Source organism: Pseudochaenichthys georgianus, chromosome 18 (assembly GCF_902827115.2).
Source record: "Pseudochaenichthys georgianus chromosome 18, fPseGeo1.2, whole genome shotgun sequence".
Taxonomy (NCBI): domain Eukaryota; kingdom Metazoa; phylum Chordata; class Actinopteri; order Perciformes; family Channichthyidae; genus Pseudochaenichthys; species Pseudochaenichthys georgianus.
In genome coordinates, this window is record NC_047520.1 from 21,367,201 (window position 1) to 21,391,719 (window position 24,519).

The 24,519-nt window shown below is 42.7% G+C and overlaps 2 protein-coding genes across 5 annotated transcripts in view; both read right to left on the reverse strand.

The window, feature by feature from the left end:
* Window positions 1-3,765, reverse strand: part of mta2 (metastasis associated 1 family, member 2) — a 63,413-nt gene extending 59,648 nt beyond the window's left edge. For both annotated transcript variants that reach the window (XM_034105982.2, XM_034105981.2), the window contains exon 1: window positions 3,359-3,765. In XM_034105982.2, the coding sequence (XP_033961873.1) occupies window positions 3,359-3,386 (28 nt within the window). In that variant the 5' untranslated portion in view covers window positions 3,387-3,765. The remainder of the gene's footprint in view (window positions 1-3,358) is intronic.
* A 1,114-nt stretch (window positions 3,766-4,879) lies between these two features.
* Window positions 4,880-24,519, reverse strand: part of eml3 (EMAP like 3) — an 82,728-nt gene continuing 63,088 nt past the window's right edge. For all 3 annotated transcript variants that reach the window (XM_034106051.2, XM_034106052.2, XM_071206510.1), the window contains 12 exons: window positions 18,948-19,082; window positions 18,297-18,435; window positions 16,959-17,110; window positions 16,741-16,866; window positions 10,783-10,914; window positions 10,590-10,657; window positions 9,902-9,990; window positions 9,652-9,749; window positions 8,698-8,785; window positions 8,519-8,617; window positions 8,316-8,446; window positions 4,880-6,284 (listed from right to left, as the gene is read on the reverse strand). In XM_034106051.2, coding sequence (XP_033961942.1) covers window positions 6,072-6,284; window positions 8,316-8,446; window positions 8,519-8,617; window positions 8,698-8,785; window positions 9,652-9,749; window positions 9,902-9,990; window positions 10,590-10,657; window positions 10,783-10,914; window positions 16,741-16,866; window positions 16,959-17,110; window positions 18,297-18,435; window positions 18,948-19,082 — 1,470 coding nt within the window. In that variant the 3' untranslated portion in view covers window positions 4,880-6,071. The remainder of the gene's footprint in view (window positions 6,285-8,315; window positions 8,447-8,518; window positions 8,618-8,697; window positions 8,786-9,651; window positions 9,750-9,901; window positions 9,991-10,589; window positions 10,658-10,782; window positions 10,915-16,740; window positions 16,867-16,958; window positions 17,111-18,296; window positions 18,436-18,947; window positions 19,083-24,519) is intronic.

Consider the following 24,519-nt stretch of genomic DNA (forward strand, 5'->3'; position numbering starts at 1 on the left):
TGGTGCAGAAAATCAGTCATTGTTCTTTCTAAATGACTTTGAATGCTCGATATTTGGAAATATAATTGGACTTAATGATGAACATGGGCTCACGCTACCAGATTGTAACACTTGCTGCCAGCTGAGAGTTTTCAGCCTTTAAAATATTAATCAAGCCTCCCATTTATTCACCCAACAACTACCACAGGCTCAGCGCTTCCTTGTAATGTTTGATGCAGTTCTTGCACAGCAGTGTGGCTTCACGTCAAGCTCCATCTGGTCCTCCCACTAGCAGGGACAGGGAGCCTCGGGAGGATATCAGTGGCTTTCTGATGCATCATCACAAGCGGAGATGGAGAAGGACGGATTCAGACAGGGAGAGGATTTCTTGCTCTACTTAGCACACTGATGAGGAGCCGACCAGAAAAGCATCACCTCCTTGTTCACAGTGAAGGAACAAAACAGCACCTCATTACATAACACTGGCTGAAGCACCAAAGGGTTATCAGCAGTCTCATAGTGTCTGTAAAGACATTGTGAACACGAGGGGTTTCTCATTTATACTCCAGTCTTCCATCTCTACCTTTCGCCTAGAGGGTTTTGTTAAAGAATGATCCTGTTCCACCAGCACAGACGCCAGCTTAGTGTATCAATGGACGTGGAGCAGGTGGATCAATGATCCACCCTGGACTTCCGAGTGTCGGCTGGTTTTATGTTAATGTATGTATTTAAGGGTAGAAGAAACGATCTAAAAAAAGCAAGTGTCTGCTGAGGAGCTGTGAGTGTTTGTTGTGGACGTATGCGGCTGGCGCAGTATGCCGGTGCTTGAGGGTGAATGAAGAGGAGGAAGCCCTTTGACTAATCTCTGGGGAAGATAATGATCTTATATGCGGGCTGAACACTGTGTGCTCAGCCTTCTAGGGGACTGGTAATACAGGCGATGCTCACACAGACCTGCGTGCACCATCCAGAGGAATCCTTATGGAACTCAAAACCCATGAATACTTTTACTACATAGAATATAAATCCATTCTGACATCTAACAATATTGTAAGTAATGTTTAACACATTTATATATTTGTGCAGTCAAACAACTTCTGAGTCGTTACATAATCACATGCTTGTTGCTTACTGCAATGTGTTATGGGCTAGACTTAGCATTACACTGTAACATTTCATTTGCCACACCACACTCCTGCTGTGGACATTCCACGATCGAGAAAGCTGGCAAAAATAACAATTATGCCTAAGAGATTGAGCAGTTCAGCTCTCCCCAGAATGGATAACAATGCATATAAAAGAAAAAGCGCTATATAAATGTAATGTATTATTATTATTATATAATGCCAAGTTTCCTCAGAATGCCTGTTGACTGTAAACAACAACAAATAATATAAGGTTGTAATAACAGCTCTAGGCAGCAAGCATTTGTATCTGTCCATCTTTATAGGTTTCATTCAAGCCAGTAATTGAACTTGTTCACTGGACAATGATATCAGGAACCATACCAGAGATGATCATAAGGTGGGATAGGGAACAAAGCATACAAGATGTCAATGTACACAATATACAGTTACGCTTCAGAAAGACTGAAAACTACCAATGGTTTTTTTTGTTTATGTCATACCTACATAAAACCTTGAAGGAAGTCAAAATTAAAAGCCGAGCCATTGTCTGAAAATCCACACCTGGTGATTCATAAAAATACACATCAGATTATTTTACCAGTCTGTCACTATCGATACATTATGTGCTTTTTCCTGCGTGAAAACTGAAACTTAAATCACATTGCAAAGAGAAACCATGCATCCATATGACACATAAACTAACATTGTGCCATTATTTTATGACAATCGACAAGAACCGGCTGTGAACATTAAGCCTATAATATAGTGCAGCCAGCACATGTTGCAGAATAGTCAGCGTGACCTAAATAGACCACAGTGACAAGACCTTACACAGCAATAAGACTGTCAGTGTCGCACTGTCTCTGTCAATTCAACAACCGCGACCGCCACTAAATTAAACTTAAAGACAGCACACCAAGTCCTAACATCGTTATTAAATAATAAAGACAATAATCGCAAAGACTGAAAGGATGATTCGCCAAATGAACATCCACAGTAGAGTACAGGCACTCTTGTCCATATCGTGGGATCACTGAAACGGGGGGAGAGAGACAGTTTAGCTAGCAGCAATGTAGCTAGCAGCAAGCCGTGCCTACCGGCGTTTCTCTCTATAATGATGGTGACGTTTGGAAACCCGGGGTTAGCAAACGAATAAAGTAAACCTGCAACAGTTAACAGTAGCATAAACACACCCGGCATTATAATATATTCTCCTTTATATTGTATGGAGATGCTACGTTTTCCAGGGGCAGAGTAGCGGTAAATAATGAAACGGGAAGTCTCACATACACAAAAAGTGGTAGGAAGTTAGTGTTAGCCAACTTTGTTAACGCTACGTGTTTCACAAGCCGGTGTTTCGTAGTTACTACCGATACACGGTATAAGGGATCGATATTTCTCTTAATAACCCAACAACTTCACGCCATCTGCTAATATTTCAAAAATAAGCCACACCGGCTAACAAATACTAAGCTAAGGGCTAAGCTAACACAACTTAGCAATCAAAGTTAGCTAGCCCAGCTGATTCTATCCGTTGAATGTGAAGTGATATGGTGGAGGCAATAATGTAATTAACCCACCCCAACGAAAAAGCTAGCTAACGTTACAACAGTCGTCCCCAGCATTTTGTGGATGGGGCTGACCTCCCATCGGCTAAGTTAGCAGTTCATGCTAACTAGCATTTTGATAACTTCCAAAAGGTTACCATATGTACAGATTCCAACGTCCAAACATGGACACATAAGAGTGCATTCTCTTACTTGCAACTATAAATACAATTCTACCAAGTATTGTTTCACTAGGATGCATTTATTTTAAATGGTGTATCAACTTCTACAACCGGTTCATGCTACTTGGCAGCAGCCCGCCCTGAGGTAACGTATTTTGGTTGGAAACTAGTATGGATATCAAGCTTTTTTAAAGTTAAAATGTTTAAAAAATGAATACTGCTTGGTGAATTGTATCCATGCCGAATGTCTGAGTTTGTCTGTCTTATTACAACTGAGTAAAACTAAGTCATAGTGTAGCAGTTATTGACATTGGCTCATTAGCTAAGTCACATTACATTGTTGGTGGTTTTAATAGATCTGACGTTCTTCCATGCTAGAGTGGAAGCACGTACAGATGCTAGGAAAAGCTAGCATTAGTTAGCCGCTAACCGAACAGACAGCTAGCTACTAGCTAGCCACCTTACTGTCGAAACGAACAATCACGTTGTGGGGGGTGTCTTCAAAATGTAAAACATTCCTTACCTCCCACTCGGTACATGTTGGCCGCCATTCTATCGTAACCTTTATCAAAAGCAGTCCCAGGGTATTCCCCGCTCCGGTAGAAAAAGGTCGATGGGGATCTATTTTATTCCTTCATTTATCGTAGACTCCCCCGCCGTGAAACAAAGCCGGCTCCGGACACAACAAGCCGAGATGTGGCGGGTAAAAAGTTGAAAGTTTCCTTTAGTAACGTTCCGGAGGTTATCCCCAAAATATCCAAGTCTTTGTTTTTGGTCCCTCCGACGACCTTCCTCTCCTCTTCCTCACTCACTCATTCACACACAGCTAGCCTGTCTCTTACTCCACTCTTCCTCCCATCCTCCGCTCCCAGCTTCATCCTCCTCTTCTTCACCTCCGCTCAGTTCAGCACACACACAGAAACACACACTCACTGGCCCCCTTCGCTCGTGCTCAAATCGTCATCTTCGGAGATTGTCGTCATTCTCCGGAATCACAATTAACTTTTTCAATGGCCCTGGTTTGATAAACAAACTCTTTATATAATATGAAATATAAACACACAGGAGTTAAGGTGTAAAGTTTTTTTTAATGTTTAAGTGTCAAAAAGTGTCATTGGAATCCTAAGGGCTATTTAAATATATTGCACAAAAGTAAAAAGAGTTAAATTGGGAACTTATTTAGAAACATAGCATCAAGGGAACAGACTGCCGAACATATAATAACCACCTGCCCTTTATATAGACCACCCTCTGAAGCCAGCCTCTTCGACGTAGGACCAGAGATGCGGGCATGTGTGCATGCGACACCGAGTTGGACCTCTGACGTTACACGAAAGAAGAAGAAGAAGAGAATTGTTAGAATCTGAATTACCATAAGAGTTATGTTAGAGGACTACAGTTATAATGTTTTATCACCAACTTCACAATGATTGAGCTGTATGTTGAGCAGTTTTGATATGTATGAGCTGTAAGAGATATTGTTGCTTCTCACTCAGATTGTTAGGTTTTATGTTTAGAGGCCATTTTTTAAAAGCCTAATACTGCTAAAAAAATCTCTATCACGAGTGGGGTTCAGCGGGTTACCCACGCCTCTCGGCGAAGGGTAGACACACGCTGATCCACTCAGTGTGGCGCGCGTGCAGCCCCGGACATCTAAGGGCATCACAGACCTGTTATTGCTCAATCTCGTGTGGCTGAACGCCACTTGTCCCTCTAAGAAGGGACGGTAAATTGGACGGTATCAATACTATTCATTTCACTTTTCATCGTTTTTTGGGGTGAAATGTCATTTTTTATAAAACCATTAATTCATGAATTTTTTACTTTACGATTTTGGTATTTACCTCTGACCATGAGATTTGAGACCAATGTCTTGTTTACCTGTTTTCTTCTTCTATACAATGTATTTTATCAACAAGGTTTGTAGAATCTGAACTGATCCTGCTGTACATGTGGAGTTCAGCCAGGTTCTGTGAACATGCACACAGCACATGATTCCTGGAGCAGCACTGCCCCCTAGTGGTTCCTCACAGACAATACACACCAGTCTTCAGTTATTTATTGGGAGCTTGGCAGGTACAACATCACAGTATTCCCAATGTTCTCTTAAATATATAAAACTGTACTTAAGTAATCATTTGTCAAGTGTACTGATCTACTGTTAGAGATATGAATTAGTCAGGATTGGTATGGTGTTTGTCACAGTCTGTTACTGTGGCAAACACCATACCAATCCTGACTGCAAGCGTCTTCAATATTAGCTAAGCAGAGATGTCAACCAAACACTGCTTGAAATATTACAAAATATGTAAAATCATTATGCAAACATCTTTAAGGCACGATTGTGTAGGAAACGATGCAGCACTTTGGTAAGTTTGATAAATGAGAAGGACTAAAATGCAGGAATGTTCACTGAAACCAAAGTGTTTGTCACCGTAGAAGCCGTGTTCTATAACACACGTGATGATCCTCCCCACAGACTCTGTTCAGGGAGGAGTCACACCGTCCAGTCTCACAAGGGTTTACGTGACTATGGAGTGAGTGCAAATGAGAGGATTCCTCTACATCAGGGGTGTCCAAACTACAGCCCGGGGCCAACTGTGGCCCTGGGTCCATTTCTAATGGGCCCTCAGCTCATTCTAATGGAATATGGCCCCTACCTGATACTTCTTAAATATATGTAAACAAATATAACACACTATTTAATATTTATGTGTTAATTAGCCCAATTTCTCAATAAATTCAGTCATTTAAAGCTGATAAATTGTTCTAACAAATCTTAGTTATTTGATTAACAAGCTTGAAAAATACCCTTCATATTTCCCCTGATTGTCCCCCCTTCGATACAGGGCTGTGCAGGGAGACCAATGTGAGGCTTCAGAGCTGCCAAACCTGTTTGTAACAAAATGGTAATAATTAATAGAAAGCTGTGATACAGGCTGATTTTCTCTCTAAGCATGTTCAACTAATAAGAATAATTGACCTACATTTGATTGGTTTCGCTCACTTATAACTTATGAGGCAATTACCTCACCTCTCAGCTCTTGGTATATCTTTCTGCGTGTGGCCCTCAGTGAAAGAAGTTTGGACACCCCTGCTCTACATGTTCTGTATGAAACTGAGGCAGCTGTGGCCCCGCGGAGGCCCCTGAGTGTGGCTGCTGTCCGCTGACTCTCACGCCTCTCTGGCTGTGTAAACACCCCCCCCTCCGTCACTGTTAACAGCCCATAGCCGTCCTAGCTGGTGCCGGGCTCCGGAGAGCTGGTGTAGGGGGAGGTGGACGAGACCGAGACCAGTCTCTCCCTGCTCTCGACCCCCCCGCCCCCCGTCACCCTCCACTGGAGGATGCAGGTGTCCTTCCCGCCCATGGAGAGGAGGTGGGAGTCGTTGTGGGTGAAGCACACGTTGGTGACGTGGCTGCCGTGGCCCCGGTACTTGTGGCTCGGTGCCTGCAGAGGAAAGAAAGAACAGAGGTTTTCAGCTATAGTCTGGCTGTGGTTTTCTGAAATAAACATTCTTTACCCTCAGCTTGCTGACATTTTAAAATAATATTATTTGTGACTATTTGCATTAGTGAGAATGATTGTTTTTTGGTATGTGTGTTGTTGTGGTATTAGTAAAACTTCAGGAAAAATATAGCAATTTACAACATATTCACAGTATGAACATTTTGATACAAAATCATCAGTAATGTGAATTTATTGGATATAGACAAACAAAAAGAAGCTGTTGTCCGGTCAATTCAGAAAATGACATCACTTGTTGTAATGCAGCCTTTAAAATCACGAAAAGACAACAGTTAAGATAATTCAACATTTACAGTAAGATGATATCTACATTTGTTTCACGATATTGATATATAAAATCGATGTATTGGCAGCCGAGCTTGTGGAGTAATGGATTATGTAATCAGGAAGGATACAACAGAAGGTAACTGTATTCCCTTACAGTTACATACACAAATAACTAATGGTGGGAACAAGCAGGATTACAGTGTTACAATTCATTTGAAAATAAATAAAAGATCAGTACATCATAGGGAGACGTACAGCCGGAATGTTCTTTTTGGTTTTAATTTAGGCTACTTTAATTTAAGTATCATTTATTTTTTAAATCCTGTGTTTGCTTTTAATTATTCTATTAAACTAAAACCTTTATAAATGAATATTCTGTAGTTTAAGAGGACACGCCTTTTATCCTAAACATCTTGTTTTCTTCTTTACTAAGGGCACATTGTTCTGTTGTCTTACATAACACACTTTAGTAGAAAACGTCTTATTGTTATTTCTTTTCTAATGTATTTTTTTTAGGGCTGTCAAGTTAACGCGTTAATAACGCGTTAATAACGCGTTAACGCAAAAAAAAATTAACGCCACTAATTATTTTAACGCGATTAACGCATGTGTATTTTTTTTTCCTCGGCCGCCCCGTAGTTTCAGAGCGCATCGACTTTAAAATACCATCTACAAGCTGATGCTGACAGCCCCGCTCCTGCCGCCTGCTTGTGGCAGACCACACTTCCACGCTCACCGGCAGGCACCGACTGGCTATCGGGAGGACCGGGAGGGTGTGTGTGTGTGTGTGTGTGTGTGTGTGTGTGTGTGTGTGTGTGTGTGTGTGTGTGTGTGTGTGTGTGTGTGTGTGTGTGTGTGTGTGTGTGTGTGTGTGTGTGTGTGTGTGTGTGTGTGTGTGGCGAGGGAGAGACCTTACGTGCATTGTTGTTGTTAGCATCGGGTGCTAGCTAGCTGCGCTAACGGATATAAGGAGCTGTTTAAATGAAAACAGAGGAACGCTCTATCCACACAACTGCGCCGAGCACTTGACTTGATACAGGAAGCCAGACAGCGGGACACACACACACACACACACACACACACACACACACACACACACACACACACACACACACACACACACACACACACACACACACACACACACACACACACACACACACACACACACTTTGTATTGTATTATTGTATGAGAGAGGTTCCAGGTTGAATTGAGGCGAATATTTGTAATGTTCAGAGGTTGTTGTGTTTAATATTCATGAGAATATTTGTCATTGTTCAAATGATAATAAACATTAACATAAAGCATATTTGTCCACTCATATGTTGATAAGAGTATTAAAAACTTGAAAAATATTCCTCTAAGGTACATTTAGAACAGATCAAAAATGTGCGATTAATTTGCGATTAACTATGGACAATCATGCGATTAATCGCGATTAAATATTTTAATCGACTGACAGCCCTAATTTTTTTGCATCTGACATTATTGGAATCTGAAAGTAACTTCAAGTAATCAGGTTGGACAACTTTTATATTGTGATGCTCAGACAAGGTTACTGATTACATTTTTTACAGGTAACTAATAATTGTAAAGATTACATTTTTAAAGTAACCCTCCCAACCCTCTAATACAATGTATGTATGTGTTCTCTCCAAGCAGACCGAGCGGCTGCGTGCCAGTACCTTGGGTTTGGGGCAGGGGTACTGGAAGAGGTGGACCTTACAGAAGTCGTCGGCCACAGCCACCATCCTCTCACTGTGAGAGCGGCACAGAGCGTTGATGTCGGTGCCGTCAGAGCCCTCCAGCCACACACCTGCAACGCCAACACCGTCAACACATGTAAGCTTCAAGCAGTCACCACACAGGAAGCAGAGGGGTGTCTCACCCATCACATGGAAGCCCAGCACACAGGTGTAGGAGGCCCATTGTCTGTCTTTGCTCTCGAAGCGGTTCCTCAACAGTTTGCAGCCGGCTGCGATGTCCCCTGTCACAACACATGATATCACAGTCACAACACTATCAGCACGCCGTCTCAGCATTTACAAAGGTAAACCTGTCACTTACAGTAAAGGATCTCGTAGTCGCCTGAATTAGACATAATGTACTTTCCATCTTTGGACCAATCCAGGTGAGTTATGAAGCTGGAGTGACCCTGATTGGACAAAAAAACAGAGGCAGTTACTCATAAAGCTCTATAACTCAACTGTGAGAGTTAAGGGGAAGGATGGTTTTATTCTTCTTTTCTTATTCTCAATGAGTAGCACCATCCAAAACTGTGTTCGACCACCTGGGAATCATCCCAAGTCTCTGGGGAAGAAGCGAACGCTCGAGAGGTAATATCGGTAGAATACGAGTATCCATGATACGTGTGTCCTCTGATTGCCTGTTTTAAGATTCAAATGTGAAATAAACTGTCCTTTTTGAACGTGTCTCTGTTTCCCACTGTGACTCGGCCGTGCCCATCAGCCGAGTTTCTGGGTCAGGCTCAGGTCTCTCATTTCATTCAGAGTCGGTCAGATTTTGGAAGTCTTGTATTCATGTTGAGTCTCAGACATAAAGCTTTAGAACACCTCACTGATCGAGAGTTTAATTTGTTTAAAGCCTATGTCATTCATTTCCTACACACGCTCGTGAGAGTAGCTTTCAGCAGACGTCCCTCAAGCAGGAGGACGTAGTGTATTTGTTGGGGACTAGTTTCAGCGGCGCATGAATACACGTTTGATGCTGTCGCGAGTGATTGTTGCTGCAGGACAGTGCACCTGGGACTGGTTGAAGTGAAACCTCAGTGTGTGTTTGTGATAATAAAGGAGCATCGTGAACAGTGGGACTCGTTTGGGGTTTGAATCTGAAGAAGGTATGCCAGGCTTTTGGTACACATACATGCTTGTTAGTAGGTTCATCCATTTTGTGTGGGTCTGCACGCTGAAGAAAGGACTCACCAGACTTACATCTTAAATTCCACAAAAGCACTGGAGGAAAAGAGAATATTGCAGGAACATGGATTTGATATTGACTCACATTACATTTCCCCGAGCGGATGTAGCGCCGGCCGCTCTCCGTCACATTGTAGATGTAGATGAAGTTGTCATGAGAGCCAACAGCTAAAAAGCTTCCATCTGAGGACACAAGAAGCCGTGCATGCAGTGAGAGGGGACTCGCTCCAGTCGGCTGAGGCTTGGGAGAGTGTTTGGTAAACACTGGTCTGAGAGTGGGCTGACATCATTCTGAGGAGAGTTGGAACAAAGTAGTGCTGGTAAAGCAATCTGACCTGGAGAGTATCTCATGACGGACAGCTGCTCGTTGCCATCAGTGGCCTCACAGACCACCTCTCTGGTCAGCAGGTCGAGGGCCAGCCACCTGTTAATGTGAGGGGGGGGGGGGGGGTCATCAGGAATGACAACTGACCGGACAGCACACAGCTGCTTCGCCCTGCTTTGTCTCCTCATTGTGCAGGAAGTCTTTGACAGGAAATAATGTCCAACTATAATATAATCGATTCATTGTTCAAACAAATCATGCAAAAAGGTCAGAAAGGCAGTTTTCAGTCTCTCAAATAGGAATATCTCTCGTCTTATATCATATTAAACCAACATCTTTGTGTTTTGTACAAAAGAAGAGACATTTAAAGACTGTATTCAAACAATGTACAGACCAAAAGGTTATCAGCAGATGCATTCATGTAAACACACGTATAACATTATGTGGATAGTTATTTTTTCCTTTTTTTCCCAAGTGTGGCAAACCAATATCGACCTTGATATCGATATTATTACCTTTGTGAAAGATCAAATGAATGTACACGTACCCAGAAGAGAATTATCGAGTGAAAAAACAGATTGCCCAAAACTATTCCTTTAGAGAGGCGCGATCCTGCTCCATACAGCATATCATTGTTCGTGATCCCAGTTCTTTCTCTCATGTACTTGCTAAAGCGTGTGGCGATGTTGCTTTATTACCTTCCTGTGTTGAGGCCGACTGAAACCACTGATCCATTGGGGCAGAAGTCTGCACACAGCCCATACTCCTGTCGACACACAGGACAAGTTTACAGCATGTGTGTTAGCACTGGATATCAATGTGCTTCATTTAAAAACAAGCACACTAAAATACAACAGGGAAATGAGGGTGCTTCCAGAATGAGTGTCCTACCTCCAGCGTGATGCACCAGTCCAGCTTGTGTTCCTCTGTGTTCCACAAACACACCTGCCTGTCGTGGCCGCAGGTGAGGAAGATGTTCTGAGAGGGGTGTGTAGCCAGCCCCCACATCTCGTCTACATGACCCTGAGACACACACACACACACACACACACACACACACACACACACACACACACACACACACACACACACACACACACACACACACACACACACACACACACACACACACACACACACACACACACACACACACACACACACACACACACACACACACACATTGAAGTTTCCATTTGGTTAACCCTTACCAGGAATGAGGAACAAATAAGGGGCAACAGAAATACGAAATTCCATTGTTTGAGGAAGCTACAAAAATATAATACACATATTATTATTATAAAACATTTGCGTTTATATTAGTTTCTCTTTTTCTATTGACCAAAAAAGAGAAAGAAATCACAGGAATGTACATTACCGATGAGCACATGTATTTCCATAACAAAACCATTCTGTACATGCTATCCTTGTGAGGTGCAGTGATCGCTGCTGCAGCTTCTAAAGGAGACATTCGTGAGGCTTTGGGGTGATTTCTGTCTGCAAGTGGTTTCAGTTTCCCACAGACAGATGTGAGCACAGAGCCACATTCCAGTGGTCAGGAGAGACATTGCTAAAGTGCATTCTGATGCCAGCTGTTGACTTTTGTATCCACACAGACTGACAACATTTGGATGTAAGATACTCAGGGCTGTATTAACACATTAGGGGAACATGGGACAGAGATCACTCCTAGTCGTGTATACTGTATTCAAATGAATGAAGTTAAATCACCAGCAAGCTTCTGCTAAATGAAAGAAAACTACTGAATTAACTACTACTCCCCAACACTGAGTATAGTAACACAAAAGCTTCAATCCAATCATTTCTAATCCTAAGAAAGCATGAAAGAGTCCTCTCCTGCTGATGTTCAGGTGTATATCAGTATGTAGTGTCTCTACTTTAAAGAGTCCTCTCCTGCTGATGTTCAGGTGTATATCAGTATGTAGTGTCTCTACTTTAAAGAGTCCTCTCCTGCTGATGTTCAGGTGTATATCAGTATGTAGTGTCTCTACTTTAAAGAGTCCTCTCCTGCTGATGTTCAGGTGTATATCAGTATGTAGTGTCTCTACTTTAAAGAGTCCTCTCCTGATGATGTTCAGGTGTATATCAGTATGTAGTGTCTCTACTTTAAAGAGTCCTCTCCTGCTGATGTTCAGGTGTATATCAGTATGTAGTGTCTCTACTTTAAAGAGTCCTCTCCTGATGATGTTCAGGTGTATATCAGTATGTAGTGTCTCTACTTTAAAGAGTCCTCTCCTGCTGATGTTCAGGTGTATATCAGTGTGTAGTGTCTCTACTTTAAAGAGTCCTCTCCTGCTGATGTTCAGGTGTATATCAGTATGTAGTGTCTCTACTTTAAAGAGTCCTCTCCTGCTGATGTCCAGGTGTATATCAGCATGTAGTGTCTCTACTTTAAAGAGTCCTCTCCTGCTGATGTTCAGGTGTATATCAGTGTGTAGTGTCTCTACTTTAAAGAGTCCTCTCCTGCTGATGTTCAGGTGTATATCAGTGTGTAGTGTCTCTTCTTTAAAGAGTCCTCTCCTGCTGATGTTCAGGTGTATATCAGTGTGTAGTGTCTCTACTTTAAAGAGTCCTCTCCTGCTGATGTTCAGGTGTATATCAGTATGTAGTGTCTCTACTTTAAAGAGTCCTCTCCTGATGATGTTCAGGTGTATATCAGTATGTAGTGTCTCTACTTTAAAGAGTCCTCTCCTGCTGATGTTCAGGTGTATATCAGTATGTAGTGTCTCTACTTTAAAGAGTCCTCTCCTGATGATGTTCAGGTGTATATCAGTATGTAGTGTCTCTACTTTAAAGAGTCCTCTCCTGCTGATGTTCAGGTGTATATCAGTATGTAGTATCTCTACTTTAAAGAGTCCTCTCCTGCTGATGTCCAGGTGTATATCAGTATGTAGTGTCTCTACTTTAAAGAGTCCTCTCCTGCTGATGTTCAGGTGTATATCAGTATGTAGTGTCTCTACTTTAAAGAGTCCTCTCCTGCTGATGTTCAGGTGTATATCAGTATGTAGTGTCTCTACTTTAAAGAGTCCTCTCCTGCTGATGTTCAGGTGTATATCAGTATGTAGTATCTCTACTTTAAAGAGTCCTCTCCTGCTGATGTCCAGGTGTATATCAGTATGTAGTGTCTCTACTTTAAAGAGTCCTCTCCTGCTGATGTTCAGGTGTATATCAGTATGTAGTGTCTCTACTTTAAAGAGTCCTCTCCTGCTGATGTTCAGGTGTATATCAGTATGTAGTGTCTCTACTTTAAAGAGTCCTCTCCTGCTGATGATCAGGTGTATATCAGTATGTAGTGTCTCTTCTTTAAAGAGTCCTCTCCTGCTGATGTCCAGGTGTATATCAGTATGTAGTGTCTCTACTTTAAAGAGTCCTCTCCTGCTGATGTTCAGGTGTATATCAGTGTGTAGTGTCTCTACTTTAAAGAGTCCTCTCCTGCTGATGTTCAGGTGTATATCAGTATGTAGTGTCTCTACTTTAAAGAGTCCTCTCCTGATGATGTTCAGGTGTATATCAGTATGTAGTGTCTCTACTTTAAAGAGTCCTCTCCTGCTGATGTTCAGGTGTATATCAGTATGTAGTGTCTCTACTTTAAAGAGTCCTCTCCTGATGATGTTCAGGTGTATATCAGTATGTAGTGTCTCTACTTTAAAGAGTCCTCTCCTGCTGATGTTCAGGTGTATATCAGTGTGTAGTGTCTCTACTTTAAAGAGTCCTCTCCTGCTGATGTTCAGGTGTATATCAGTATGTAGTGTCTCTACTTTAAAGAGTCCTCTCCTGCTGATGTCCAGGTGTATATCAGCATGTAGTGTCTCTACTTTAAAGAGTCCTCTCCTGCTGATGTTCAGGTGTATATCAGTGTGTAGTGTCTCTACTTTAAAGAGTCCTCTCCTGCTGATGTTCAGGTGTATATCAGTGTGTAGTGTCTCTTCTTTAAAGAGTCCTCTCCTGCTGATGTTCAGGTGTATATCAGTATGTAGTGTCTCTACTTTAAAGAGTCCTCTCCTGCTGATGTTCAGGTGTATATCAGTATGTAGTGTCTCTACTTTAAAGAGTCCTCTCCTGCTGATGTTCAGGTGTATATCAGTGTGTAGTGTCTCTTCTTTAAAGAGTCCTCTCCTGCTGATGTTCAGGTGTATATCAGTATGTAGTGTCTCTACTTTAAAGAGTCCTCTCCTGCTGATGTTCAGGTGTATATCAGTATGTAGTGTCTCTACTTTAAAGAGTCCTCTCCTGCTGATGTTCAGGTGTATATCAGTATGTAGTGTCTCTACTTTAAAGAGTCCTCTCCTGCTGATGTTCAGGTGTATATCAGTATGTAGTGTCTCTACTTTAAAGAGTCCTCTCCTGCTGATGTTCAGGTGTATATCAGCATGTAGTGTCTCTACTTTAAAGAGTCCTCTCCTGCTGATGTTCAGGTGTATATCAGTATGTAGTGTCTCTACTTTAAAGAGCCCTCTCCTGCTGATGTTCAGGTGTATATCAGTATGTAGTGACTCTACTTTAAAGAGTCCTCTCCTGCTGATGTTCAGGTGTATATCAGTATGTAGTGTCTCTACTTTAAAGAGTCCTCTCCTGCTGATGTTCAGGTGTATGTCAGTATGTAGTGTCTCTACTTTAAAGAGTCATCTCTAGCTGATGTTCAGGTGTATATCAGTATGTAGTGTCTCTACTTTAAAGAGTCCTCTCTAGCTGATGTTCAGGTGTATATCAGTATGTAGTGTCTCTACTTTAAAGAGTCCTCTCCTGCTGATGTTCAGGTGTATATCAGTATGTAGTATCTCTACTTTAAAGAGTCCTCTCCTGCTGATGTCCAGGTGTATATCAGTATGTAGTGTCTCTACTTTAAAGAGTCCTCTCCTGCTGATGTTCAGGTGTATATCAGTATGTAGTGTCTCTACTTTAAAGAGTCCTCTCCTGCTGATGTTCAGGTGTATATCAGTATGTAGTGTCTCTACTTTAAAGAGTCCTCTCCTGCTGATGTTCAGGTGTATATCAGTATGTAGTATCTCTACTTTAAAGAGTCCTCTCCTGCTGATGTCCAGGTGTATATCAGTATGTAGTGTCTCTACTTTAAAGAGTCCTCTCCTGCTGATGTTCAGGTGTATATCAGTATGTAGTGTCTCTACTTTAAAGAGTCCTCTCCTGCTGATGTTCAGGTGTATATCAGTATGTAGTGTCTCTACTTTAAAGAGTCCTCTCCTGCTGATGTTCAGGTGTATATCAGTATGTAGTATCTCTACTTTAAAGAGTCCTCTCCTGCTGATGTCCAGGTGTATATCAGTATGTAGTGTCTCTACTTTAAAGAGTCCTCTCCTGCTGATGTTCAGGTGTATATCAGTATGTAGTGTCTCTACTTTAAAGAGTCCTCTCCTGCTGATGTTCAGGTGTATATCAGTATGTAGTGTCTCTACTTTAAAGAGTCCTCTCCTGCTGATGTTCAGGTGTATATCAGTGTGTAGTGTCTCTACTTTAAAGAGTCCTCTCCTGCTGATGTTCAGGTGTATATCAGTATGTAGTGTCTCTACTTTAAAGAGTCCTCTCCTGCTGATGTTCAGGTATATATCAGTATGTAGTGTCTCTACTTTAAAGAGTCCTCTCCTGCTGATGTTCAGGTGTATATCAGTATGTAGTGTCTCTACTTTAAAGAGTCCTCTCCTGCTGATGTTCAGGTATATATCAGTATGTAGTGTCTCTACTTTAAAGAGTCCTCTCCTGCTGATGTTCAGGTGTATATCAGTATGTAGTGTCTCTACTTTAAAGAGTCCTCTCCTGCTGATGTTCAGGTATATATCAGTATGTAGTGTCTCTACTTTAAAGAGTCCTCTCCTGCTGATGTTCAGGTGTATATCAGTATGTAGTGTCTCTACTTTAAAGAGTCCTCTCCTGCTGATGTTCAGGTATATATCAGTATGTAGTGTCTCTACTTTAAAGAGTCCTCTCCTGCTGATGTTCAGGTGTATATCAGTATGTAGTGTCTCTACTTTAAAGAGTCCTCTCCTGCTGATGTTCAGGTGTATATCAGTGTGTAGTGTCTCTACTTTAAAGAGTCCTCTCCTGCTGATGTTCAGGTGTATATCAGTATGTAGTGTCTCTACTTTAAAGAGTCCTCTCCTGCTGATGTTCAGGTATATATCAGTATGTAGTGTCTCTACTTTAAAGAGTCCTCTCCTGCTGATGTTCAGGTGTATATCAGTATGTAGTGTCTCTACTTTAAAGAGTCCTCTCCTGCTGATGTTCAGGTATATATCAGTATGTAGTGTCTCTACTTTAAAGAGTCCTCTCCTGCTGATGTTCAGGTGTATATCAGTATGTAGTGTCTCTACTTTAAAGAGTCCTCTCCTGCTGATGTTCAGGTATATATCAGTATGTAGTGTCTCTACTTTAAAGAGTCCTCTCCTGCTGATGTTCAGGTGTATATCAGTGTGTAGTGTCTCTACTTTAAAGAGTCCTCTCCTGCTGATGTTCAGGTGTATATCAGTGTGTAGTGTCTCTACACGTCTCCATGCTTTAATGTTCTAAAGCTCTTTATTGTTCTCATACTGCCTGTGCTGCAGCACCTCTTTTCACCCTCTGTCTGAAACCAGAGCCCAGTCTGCTCTGATTGGTTAGCGGCCGGATCTGTTGTGATTGGTCAACTGCTTAGAGCTGTCCCGCCCCTTAATCTATCACATACAATGTGTTGGAGCTAGCCAATAGAAGTGCGAGTGTTACATATTTCAGCCTCTGCAGACCATTGACATGCACAGAAACCTATAGCACACACTACAGGAGAGGGAAACCCTAAGAAGCCTAATAGGGCCTCTTAAGAAAAACGAAATGTTAACATACCTGCACTATGGCCACAAATCCGTCTGAGAAGGTGCCTCTGAGGATGGCATTACGGGTCGTACCAACTAATAGTTCCTCCCCATCAACATCTGCAATGGTACGCACTGCCCCGTAGTTTTCTGGGATCTGGACAAATGATCACGTTAATCAACAAGCCTTTAAGGGACTTCCTCTGAGCCTCCACCGACACATCACACACACATGCAGCTGTGGTTCACCTCACACTCTCTCTCGGGGGCCAGGTCGGCGCTCCAGCGGATGATCTTACGGTCTTTCCCTCCCCCGCTGAGCAGACCCCCCCCCTGCAGGCTGCACAGGGTGAACACGCTGCCTTCATGGGCGCGGGTCTGTCGTATGATCTGCAAAGTCTCTGTTGGAAATGAAGCCAATTTTTCAGTGGATGGAGAGAGAACAATTATGTCAATTTGCCCATTGAGGCACTCCAAGAACCTCCACCCCTGGAGAGCAGCGTCCTCCCCTCTGCTGTCACCAGAACTCTGAACAATGACAGCTTTCAACTAACCTAATACAGGTATGGGAAAAAGGTTGATATAATACATTGAACTCAAATCAACGTTCAGTTTAGTTTTTTCGGTGCTGAAAACCCAGTGATTGACTGACTTTGATGAGTGACCTCATCACTTTATTTATACAACTGTCCAAATGACTACATTTTCTTACTCATATCTATTCATATTATTTAGCGCGTCAGCTAGACACCCCTCAGACCTCTCCAGCTGTGCCTGGTCATTGATCTCATTTTGTCAGGCAGGAAATCCAAAATGTGGGATATGTCTGAGCGAGTAAAGGATGAGCTCGACAAGGTGACATTGAAACTCTGCAGGAAAACAGTCTCTTCCGTATCCACGCCATCGGAGCGCAGCTTCCAGAACGCCGGCATCATAACAAAACACGGAGCTTAATTACACCGACGGCAACGTGTGTTCCTTCCTCATAATTGGAGGACAACAGGAGTAAGTCAGGCAGCAGCCTAGCATTGAATCAACATATAATATATATAATAATCATTCTGACCTCAGAAAACGATAAATTAACGCTTTCATTTCACGATGAGGGCGTAATGTGCAGAGGTATTTCTGTTTCCTGTGTAGTATTTATTGGTTTGATGATTGACTGTTTGTGCTCTCTGCTTGTTCCGACACACACGAACAGTCCTTACAGCGTCTCTGCTGTATGAACCGCTGACTTTCTACGTGTAACATTTCATTTATATGACGAAATGTCATTATTACAGTTTAATTTAATATTTGATGTGAAGCACAACGTAACAAGCTGTTATACTAAAGTTCTTCATCAGCCTTTGAAACAGGCATAACAAATAATAATCATATTATATATCATAAATGTGCAACGATTACTCGACTAATCGCCTGAATTGACGACAGGGCAGCCCTCGTCAAAGCTGTATATTTGTACACCTGATCATGATCTGTGTATACATCCCTATAGTGTCCATAGTTAATACATCGGTTTTTATCTGTCACAAACTTGAATAACTCACTTCTGTTTGGATACACTTTGTGCCGTACACTAACCTTTGGCTCCTTTCCCGAGCGTTTTGACGTCTGCGGCTGACTTTCCCCACGTCAGTATGTTTCCCTCGGAGTCTCCGGTCAGAACGTCTCCGGTCAGACTGAACACAAAGCACTGGATGAACTTCGGCTTCTTGTGTTTCTGAAAAGATGTTTATAGAACAATACATTGATACATTGTTAGGTCTGGCGTAAAAATACATATTTGATTGAAAATACTCAACATTTCATCAATTACATTTAAATCAGATTCACAGCTTGGATTCTTCCAGATTGTTCATTTCTCTTTTGGACTTTCTCTCCCAAATCAATATGGTTATTCACAAGTTTGACTTCTCTGTGTTTGACCTCAAACTGAGGAAGCTGATTCATTTCAGCTGTACTTTCTGTACAGACAATAAGGGAACTTGAATTGAAGTGTTTTTGAAAGTAATTTTTATTGAGAAAAAGTCAGATTTATTCAAAATGATTTAAAATTCAAAATAATATCCGTCTTATTATTATTATTACCAATAAGCATTAATATTAGTTGTGTGATTTTTACAGGATTTAGTTTTAACTTTCTAAACGTTCAGCTTTGACCAAAAAGGGAAAAAAAGAAACAGAAAAAGGGAAGATCTTTTCTGCGTTCAGGATGAATAGAAAGTGTCTTACTCCGAAGATGCCTTGCTTCTTGGTGAACTGTCCTGCGCTGAGCGTCCAGAAGTAGACGTGGGACTTCCCGCAGGTGATGATGTTGGAGCTGTCGCTGAGGTTAAACTCCACTGCGAACACAGCCTCGTTGGTATTCTGGAAACACCACACACACAAACACGTGTTGGGCACCATCAGAAAGACTGGAGACAAATGAGGGCCAATGATATAAAAGAGGCTAACAAAGGTGATGAGATGCAGAGTCAAGTTATGATTGTCTATTCGATCATAACTATGATTCCTTTCAAATCATTTTTTAATTACTATTCCACGTTCATTTGAGTCATTGTTCATAATAAATATGTATTCATTTGGCTTCTAGAGCTTTAAAATCCATCTCATGCATCCATTCAATGCGGCACATATCATGATTTTAAAGTAAAAACAATGGATCCAATGTGTCAACGAATAGTTCTGGATTTTTGAGATTTGATCACATAGGATTTTCCTGAAACCCTGTTTGGCCTCAGCTTCAGGAGCATTGGGCCTCAGCTTCAGGAGCATTGGGCCTCAGCTTCAGGAGCATTGGGCCTCAGCTTCAGGAGCATTGGGCCTCAGCTTCAGGAGCATTGGGCCTCAGCTTCAGGAGCATTGGGCCTCAGCTTCAGGAGCATTGGGCCTCAGCTTCAGGAGCATTGGGCCTCAGCTTCAGGAGCATTGGGCCTCAGCTTCAGGAGCATTTGGCCTCAGCTTCAGGAGCATTGGGCCTCAGCTTCAGGAGCATTGGGCCTCAGCTTCAGGAGCATTGGGCCTCAGCTTCAGGAGCATTGGGCCTCAGCTTCAGGAGCATTGGGCCTCAGCTTCAGGAGCATTGGGCCTCAGCTTCAGGAGCATTGGGCCTCAGCTTCAGGAGCATTGGGCCTCAGCTTCAGGAGCATTGGGCCTCAGCTTCAGGAGCATTGGGCCTCAGCTTCAGGAGCATTGGGCCTCAGCTTCAGGAGCATTGGGCCTCAGCTTCAGGAGCATTGGGCCTCAGCTTCAGGAGCATTGGGCCTCAGCTTCAGGAGCATTGGGCCTCAGCTTCAGGAGCATTGGGCCTCAGCTTCAGGAGCATTGGGCCTCAGCTTCAGGAGCATTGGGCCTCAGCTTCAGGAGCATTGGGCCTCAGCTTCAGGAGCATTGGGCTCTTCAAGCTCCTGGCTTTGGCTGGACATCCTGCAAACTCCGAAAAACTCCAAACTTCTTAAGCATGTTTGAATGGTGATATACACAGTGATAAATGTGAAGGTCTCACAAGTTATGCATATATTGCATAACGTTTTAATTATTTAAAAATATTTTCATACAATCATACGTATTTGTATTCATGTGGATTAATACAGTATATATATATATATATATATATATATATACAGTCTATGAGATTAATGTGTGCAACAAATGTTCCACTTTACTGTTGTATTTCCTTTTCTCTCCTTGGTAATAGAGTCTGGATTATTTGCATCAAATGGGGTTTGTCTGTCTCCTCTGATTGTTGGCAACACAAACCTAGCTCCAAAGGTTTGACCCTTCCGTTAACACTTTTTATTGCAGACATTTTACATTTATGGAATGATCATCCAACGCAGGCTTTAATCATCTCTACAGAAACAATGCGATCCTTCATCTGAAGTTCTGAATGTGACGATGATAAAATACCTTACTGTTGCATTTAACTCTATATTAGATTCTGTTGGTTTCTGTCAGAGTGTAAATAAACCAACCCACTGCTATAATCACACTCTCGACCTTGTTCTGAAATGGAGCAACTATTAGTCGAACCGCATAATCCTGCTTTATCCGACCACTTCTTAGTAACTTTTGAAGTACTGTTACGAGACTACAAAGCATTAGTCAAAGGCTCCTTGGTAATATATATGTTCTGTTGTCAGCGCCCATAAGGCCTGCATAAAACCACACCATTATAGCGCACGGTGCAAAGTCTCGATGTGCCTTGCAGTAGTCCACTGTATGGAAAACTGTAGTTTCCCCACAGCAGGCGCACATTGATGAGATCCTCTGGCGCGTCATAAATACGTCGGATAGTGTAGGTGCAGTCTGATTCTCAAAGCACAGAAGGTCACCGGTTCAAGTCCCGGCAAGACCAAGTGCTCCCGAGGTGTCCCTGAGCAAGGCACCGTTCCCCACACTGCTCCCCGGGCGCCGTTCAAAATGGCAGCACACTGCTCCTAACACTAGGATGGGTCAAATGCAGAGAAACCATTTCCCCACGAGGGATTAATAAAGTATATCACAAAAAAAAGAAAGGAGCTGATTTTTGGACAATTCCAGCGCAACCCTATATTCAATATCTTAAAACTACCGCCAAGCACGGGAGAATTGAAGGCCGACAGAAAACGTGACCTACATCTGCTGGTCCCAACACAAAGAAACCCCAAGACAAGAAGAGCAGCTTTAAATGAAGGTTGTGCAACGCATCTTTCCCCAAGGCCCAAAGAGAGCTGCAGATTGCTTTTCTTGAGATGTGTTTTACCACCAAATCCTAGTGCGATGATGTACAGTATGCAGTATGTACAGAAGCATCATTTGGACATAAAAAGCTCCATTCATAGCATATGGACTGTTCCACTTCGGTGCAGAGGGGAGGGGGGTGTAATGATCTGGTTCCTGCTGGATGAACTGGTGTTTATACAGTGTGGGTCAGCACTGGGTGTACCAGGACCCTCCATGCTACCAAACACCAAGTTCTTGCACGAGCCCATTCAATTCCCGACTTGAGACGATATACACGTTCAAACAGCCACCTATGCATTCCCCCTGCTGCATCACAGAACACACGCACACGCACGCACACACACAGCTGGACAAATTCATCGTATAAAATATTTACACTGTTGCCATGACAGCCGTGCTGGAATTGCTCTCAGGGAAGTTGAGGCGTTTTGGGATAAAAGCCCATAAAAGCAGAGCAGAGACACCACCGCAAATAATCCAGATCAATGTGTAACGTCTAATAATGACAAGGAACACTGTTCCAATGCAATTATCAAGCATTCTGCAAAGAGGTTCTGGACACATTATCCCCAAACGTTTCCGCCACACTCCCAGAGTGCTCTGTATTCTTGGAGTTTCGCTGTGATTCCAAGGCTTAGTAACACCAAGAGAAGAGTAATAGTTTTTTATCTTCTCCAAGCTGATCGTTTAATATCCGTCTTTTGGACAAACCCAGAAAGCGCCTCAATCAGTCACTGGTTAAGAAACCGCTCTCATTGTCTGGCCTCAGAGAAATGGACCTCTGCTTTAAGGCAGAACCTGAAGCCTTCTATCAAGACTGGGGGACATTCATACACTATACTATACGACCTGGTCAATTAGTATGCAAGAGATGAATCATGAATGCTGTTTTTAGTGGGGTTTTAGAATTATTGTTGACTGTCACATCTTGTACTTGTAATTGTATTAATTTCAGGATTCATTTTTTTTTATGATTGTCACTTTGTTCTATTTATTTAATTGGATGTATTCTTCTTTGGGGGAATGTCTTTTGCTTAAAAAGATAAATGCAAATGAAAATATTTATCAAAAAAAGATGAGCCAACCTCGGCTCAAACGGGAAACACGATTTGAACGCTATTTCTTGTTAGCCACATTGCCGCAGAGGGTCTTCAGAATAAGCTATAACACAACAACAAAAGCATTATCATCGTAATTGTTATGTTTATGCATGTTTTTTGTTGTTGTTGTGTTATTTCCTGTTGTTTGCTCCTTTTACCCCTCACTGCTCTGTCTCCCCTTCTCTGCAGGGCGGGGCCCTTCTCACTTCTCTTATTTTTCATTTCCTCGGTCTCGGTCTCACCGGAAGTTGATTTGTCTGCGCCATCTTGAGGAGCGTCCCATGGCTCTTATTTCTGCCGGAGGAGCGAGGAGCGATAACGGAGGAGCGATAACCGAGGAACCACCAGACCATCCTCCGATGAAATCTTCAGACACTCGCCCCGCCCCCTTACTGTGTATCGCTCACTGATTGGACGATGCAGTGCATGCACTGATCTGATGCTTCTTGACATGAGAGCAGTTTCCCAGCGGAGTGAAGAAAACACATGAACCTCACGGGACTCACTCCTCAGTTTATACCGTGTTTTGTTTCATTTAGTTACAAACATGAGATATATCTGTTACGGCTGCTGCCTTCCTGGTTCTCTTAACTGTGCTAATGTGTGTTGCATGTAAATGAGCTGTGCGATTGCCCTGTCGTGATTGGCTGCCATCTCCTGGTCCGCCCCTGAAGATTGTGATTGGAGCACGCAGGGCCCGACGCACTCCAATCGCAGCGCACAGCCGGCGCACACCTGCTGGAGACGACTACAAAGCTGGGGACAATCATCTCTCTGGAGGCTCTGCTGCGAGGAGATGCCTCACGCATTTTGCTCTTGTGTTGTGGACACTTTGGACACGAGCTATTAGACTGTGTTTAACTCGTGCAGTGTGTTTAGTGTGATAGCGAGATGAAGCCTTATGAAGCTTTGAAGCTTTCCAGCCAATTGGTTCTCAAAAGGGTTCATCCCATGAGGCTTCATCATGGGCTTCATTTGAACACAAACCCCCTGCTGGTCAAAGTGTGTACAACAGGCAGATTGGACTTCTCAACAGTGTGCTCTATCTCATACCGAGTTCCCATTGAGTAAAGCCTTAGAATAACTCTAAACAACCAACATTAAATCATATTTTCATGTTAACAATATTGTTTTTATTCCAGTTGAATGATTGTGATTGAAAAGCCTAAGGAGGCTGGTAAACATTGCAAAGAGGGATTTGTATTCCTTAATAATATTCATAAACGTAACCATGTTGTAGCCGGAGAAAGGCTAAACCATATCAAAGAATACATTTATTAACTACATTATCTCATTTAGCTGTAGCTTTTATAAACAACAACAAATACGTGTTGTTCAGTCGTTGAACCGGGGACCCTGCGGTCGTGAGTCAACTGCTTTCCAGCTGAGCCACAGCACACACACTGAATCTCCCTGAAAACACTGCAACATATGTATTCCTGTATTTATTGATGTTTTTATTCCTACATTTATTTATGCTTGTATCTATTTATACTTAGACATGTTCCGACCGCTATAAGTGAGGGTCTGAGCTCTCTTGATTCCATCGTGTCACCGGGCCCGGGTACAGGAGGGGTAATATGGTTCTTATTATACATCCAGGTATTATGAGCGTTGTGGTTCAACGGTTCAACCGATCTGAATCGCTTCCTGAAGCAGTCACGTGGTATCGACAGGCAGCGAGGCTTCGTTTGTCATCGATGACGCCACTGGCCCAAAACGATACAAGCCTCGGTACGTGCTTCACGTGACGCTCCGGAGGAAAGGACGTCCCATTGCTCTTAAAACTCATTTCCCTGCTTCTCGTGGTTTCCTTGCGTCTCTCCGTGCTTCCCTGGTGGGAGGGACTAGTCGCAGAGAAACGACGCAAGGAATCCATTTAACCGAAGTGAGAAGGGCCCACAGTCCCTCCGTCTCTGCAGGGCTGGTGTGTGACAGGGGGCGTGGCTGGTATTCTCCTGGCTGCAGATGAGGCCCAC